This window comes from Gymnogyps californianus, chromosome 8 (assembly GCF_018139145.2).
Source record: "Gymnogyps californianus isolate 813 chromosome 8, ASM1813914v2, whole genome shotgun sequence".
Taxonomy (NCBI): domain Eukaryota; kingdom Metazoa; phylum Chordata; class Aves; order Accipitriformes; family Cathartidae; genus Gymnogyps; species Gymnogyps californianus.
Window position 1 is genome coordinate 25,643,319 of NC_059478.1, and position 4,569 is coordinate 25,647,887.

At 50.0% G+C, this 4,569-nt stretch overlaps 1 protein-coding gene across 2 annotated transcripts; it reads left to right on the plus strand.

The window, feature by feature from the left end:
• Positions 1-4,569, plus strand: MMACHC (metabolism of cobalamin associated C). 2 transcript variants are annotated; one of them, XM_050900950.1, is made up of 4 exons: positions 1-72; positions 2,582-2,776; positions 3,153-3,305; positions 3,850-4,569. In XM_050900950.1, the coding sequence occupies exons 1-4, from the start codon at positions 1-3 to the stop codon at positions 4,159-4,161; spliced, it is 732 nt and encodes a 243-aa protein (XP_050756907.1). In that variant the 3' UTR covers positions 4,162-4,569. The 2 variants fall into 2 exon arrangements, with proteins under 2 accessions (XP_050756907.1, XP_050756908.1); XM_050900951.1 differs by having other exon boundaries at positions 3,853-4,569.

Genomic DNA, 4,569 nt, shown 5'->3' on the forward strand with positions numbered 1-4,569 from the left:
ATGGAGGGGCGCGTGGCGGAGCGGCTCCGCAGCGCCCTGGGCCCCTTCGGCTTCGAGGTGCACGCCTTCAAGGTACTGACGTCACGCGGGGCTCGCCATGACGTTGCCCGCGGTGACGTCAATCAGCGACGTCACTGTTCCTGGGCTTGGAGGGAGCGCGGGACGGTGGCCGTTCCCGGAGTCGGCGGTGACCCCTGCGGCCGCTGAGGGGAGCGGTGCCGGGCCGAGGCGCCGGTCCCGCCGGGCGGCCCCGCGGCGAGCGCTCCCGGGTAGGGCCGGCCCTTTGCTTCCCCCGGGCGGCCCCGGCTGGGGAGGGGGGGGGTCACGCCGCCGGCGGCTCGGGAGGCTGCTTCGCCTCCGTGGGCCGAGGCTGGCGGTGCTTCGCCGCCAGGACTCCCGCCTCCAGCTCTGCCCGGGCCGCCTGCGCAGGCAGGACGAGCCCCCCGCGCTAACGGCGGCGGCCGCCGTGCTCTTCGCGCGGCCGACGGCAGGCGGCACTGCCTCCCCGAGCCTCGGCGGCCGCCGCTCCGCCCCGCCGGCCCAGCTCAGGGATGAAGCGATCCGTCTGCGGGAGACGGCGGGCTGGAGCCAGACCCCCGCGGCGCCGCATGCTCCTCCTCCGGGCGGCGGGGCGGCAAGCGGGGGGCCGTTGCCTCGGGGGAAGGCAGAGCTCCCCTCTGCTGACCGGGGCCTGGGCCTTGGCGCAGCAGTTCGTGGGCTGGGGCTGGAAATGCTCCTAAGCCGCCGTGTCGCACTGCTGCTAGCGAGGGTTAACGAACAACCGTGAGAGGCCTGTTTAGTCTGCCCGGTAAAGCAGATGAAGGTTATTGCTGTGCCTTGGCACCGGCGGAGCACCAGCTGAACTAGAGGTTTGCTCAGGTCCTTTGTGTTGGTCCTAGTCTGATAAGGTCAGGAGAGTTACATAAAGATACAGCTGGACTGGCAGAGAGTAAAGTCTAAGCAAGCTTAAATTTTAATCTAAATGTAGAGACACCTGTGTATTGAAGGGCAGACTACCTTGTCCGTTTGTAAACGGCCTGCTGACACTCACCTCGTTCTGTCCACTGAAGGGGGTCTCTCCCTTGCAACTGAGGCAGCCTCGTCCACTGTCCCCTGTGCCGAACTCAGTTCCCACGAAAACTCAGGGGTTCCTTCTTTGCCCACCCCAGGGGCAATCTGCAATAAATACCAATCTGCAATAAATATCAATCTGCAATATCAAATACAAATCTACAATCAAATACAAATCAATCTACAATAAACATGACCTTCCCTTCCTTGGGAATGTTGTATTTGTCACCTGAAGTATTTGTATTTCCTGCTATGTTCTTGATCTGAAAGAAAGTAAAAGGGAATGAGGTGCCGAGAGAAGCGAAAGTTCCAGAATGTGGAGAATGTAACGCTGCTTTCCCAAAACGCAGCAGCAGAATTAGGGGCAGAACCCAGATCAAAAAGACTATAACTACCAGAGGGAAACCTTACAGTGCTGTATCTCTTTCTAGATTTAATTCTGGTACAGCTAGCCCTGGTGCACTGACTGATGTATTCTGGGAAATCAGCAAACCTTAGATTCACATCTCTGCAATTTCTTGTAACATCTCGATTCAGCATCTTAAACAAGAGCCGCAAAACTGATTAAACTTTGGAGTTGATATAACAACGTGTCTTCACAGTAAACTCAGTTTTCATTCTGTCTTTCCATATGGGCAGGTCTGGCTGCCACTATCACCTGTAAAGTCACTTTCAGATTCATTTCACTGATATTTAGAGGTGACTGGTATTTGGCATTTTCAGACTAAATAGTACATTACTTGACACCTGGTCTTTGTGGCATCCTGGGAGAGTGGGAGTTGTCATAACCTACAAAAAGACTGATGTTATCGTGCAGTACATCAGTAGTGGAGTGCAGGGGTTTTCAGCCATTACCTCCTCCTGCTCGGCAGTTCCTGGTCGGAGCCCTGTCCCCCTGGTCGCGTCTTCCTGCTGCCCTGGCTCGATCCCTCATTTCTGGCCTGTGTTATAACACATCCAGCCCTGGAAACAAACACCAAAATGTGGCTGTGTCACAATCCACGCACTACAGCTGACGGTTCTGGGGGATTTTAACATTGCTAGGAGCTTCACATCCTTCATTTTCACACGTAAATGTTTCCTGCTGAAGAAATAAACCATGCAACTTGTCAGATGAGCGAAACAGAAGTACCGGTTTCTTTCTGGCCGAAGATGAGAAAAAACCCTGTAAAAGCTTTATCTAAACCAAAACATCTGATTTGCATTGGCAAGACTGGTTGCTCATACTTCCCTCTACGGTTTCTGAGCAGAGCTGGATAAGGGACAGTGTTGAGCTGAATGCAGTGGATGATTCTTATCTCTCACATACAGCTCACAGTACAGCTTCCAGAAACTGTAAATCCCAGTATGCAAAACAACTTGGTTTGAATGGAAGGCACTAGGCAGGCTGCATATCTGGGTTGCAAATGAAGGTGGCTACACTTCTTTCCACTTTTTTAAATTCCTGCATGCCCACTAGCAAAAGAGTGGTGTCCCTGTTTTAATGGAGATTTGTTTTTCTTTGCCAAAGGTTGGATGGTACAATGCTATTCTCCAGCCAGCCTTTCATCTCCCCTACCCAGATGACACACTGGCCTTCGTGGTCCTCAGCACGCCTGCAATGTTTGACAAAGCCCTTAAACCTTTTGTGAACAAAGAACAGTTAAAAATAATCAGGGATCCTGTGGATCAGTGTGTTTCTCATCATTTATCACGTGTGAAGGAGGTAAGAACCTGAAATACCAATTCCTTTTACTGTTGTGACATATAAGGAGGTGGGTTGAGCAGTAGACAAAGCCTTCCAGGTTCCTGCCCTTGCTCTTTAGAAGGGTAAAGCATTATTCATGACCGTAAGAGCATCAACAGGCTGTTGACCTGCTTCACTTGCATATTCTGCCTCTTTGCCATTACAACCTGTAGCTATGCAGAGTGCTTTACAGTCTTAGTTTGAAAACCCAAGGCCACAAGCGTGCTGATAGATTTCAGTAGCAGGATGTGGAAATCTGCAGGCTTCACATGTGCCTGATTTGCTAGCATCCAGCACTTCTGTAGTGGCAAATCTTCTTCCATGAGCCTGGGCTGATGTTTTTTAATTTTCCCAGAAATTCCCTGACCAGAAGGTGGACGTCATCTTTGATTACGAGATTCTGCCAAGCCGAAAGCCCAAGTTCTTGGCCCAGACAGCTGCCCATGTTGCTGGAGCCGCATATTACTACCAAAGGAAGGATGTGAAGCTTGATCCTTGGGGGAAAAAGGTGAGGCAAAAAGAGAGTCTGGAAAGAACGACTAAACTGCAATCACTGAATCGTACAACTATTGTTTACTCACTAGTTCTTCCTGCAGGAAAATACAAAGTCCACATCACATATAGGTGCATAAATTGTGTCAGACAGGAATCGGAAGCTTCCAAGATTCTTCAGGGTGGTAGGGAGATGCATGGAGAAGAGTATCTTGATCTATTGAACCTACTTAGACAGGAGAATAAATTTCAGTGTAAAAGAAGACCTGTTGCTTGGAGCATTATAAATAGGAAAAAAAAAAATTGCACTGTGATTAATTTCTGTGTTAGATTTTCAAAAAGGGACCTCTCCCCACATTACAGGGTGTTATGTGTGGGCACAGGAAAATGGGAATGAAATGCAATGCTTCGAGCCACATGTTCAGGAAAGAGCTTTCCTTTCTTCTCTGGATAGCAGTCCAACAGAGTGTGAGAAGTTGCATCAAAGCTTGATGCTTTGAACTCTTAACCATTACTAGAGACAGTGAGACATCCTAGATCCTTCTTTTTTTTTCTTCCAGAAGATCTATGGCGTATGTATCCATCCCAAGTATGGCGGTTGGTTTGCTATCCGGGGTCTCCTCCTGTTCCCAGATATTCAGGTACGGTTCCTGGAACAGCCTGCCCCTGTTGACTGTGTGAGCACAGAGGAGAAAAGAATTGAGTTGCTGGAGCAATTCAATTTCCACTGGCAGGACGGCCGCTACAGGGACATAATTGAAGTGAAGGAAAGGTATTCAGAGGAGCAGAAAGCCTACTTTGCCACTCCTCCAGCGGAGAGATTCAGACTGTTAGGGCTGACACAAGAAGCCCAGAGAAGCACATTTCACTGAGTAACAAGGCTCCATGAAGGGGCTGAGGGCAAGCAAAGTGCAACTCATTAGCACCTTCTTTTCCACGGTGCTGAGGAGGATGGCGTGCTGATAGAGATGGCAAATCCAAGCAGTGTGTGCAGCATCTCAATCCAAACATCAGCTTCTCAGAGGAAGAGGGAGCACTGCATCATAGCATTTGTGGTCTGGAGGAAGGTGGGAGCAGTCCATTCTGTGCTGTTGCTGATTTGGTGTGTCTTTTTGGGAGTCTGGTAAGATGCCGATTAGCCTTTGGTTGGGAAAAGTTCAGACACCCTGGCAACTGGAAAACCCGTGCTGCTCATTAGAGAAGTGATTTTTGTTCTCAAGAATTTTCTTTCCAAATGTTTTGGTTTTGTTCTGTCTAAGAGTAAAAAAAGTTAATTTCCA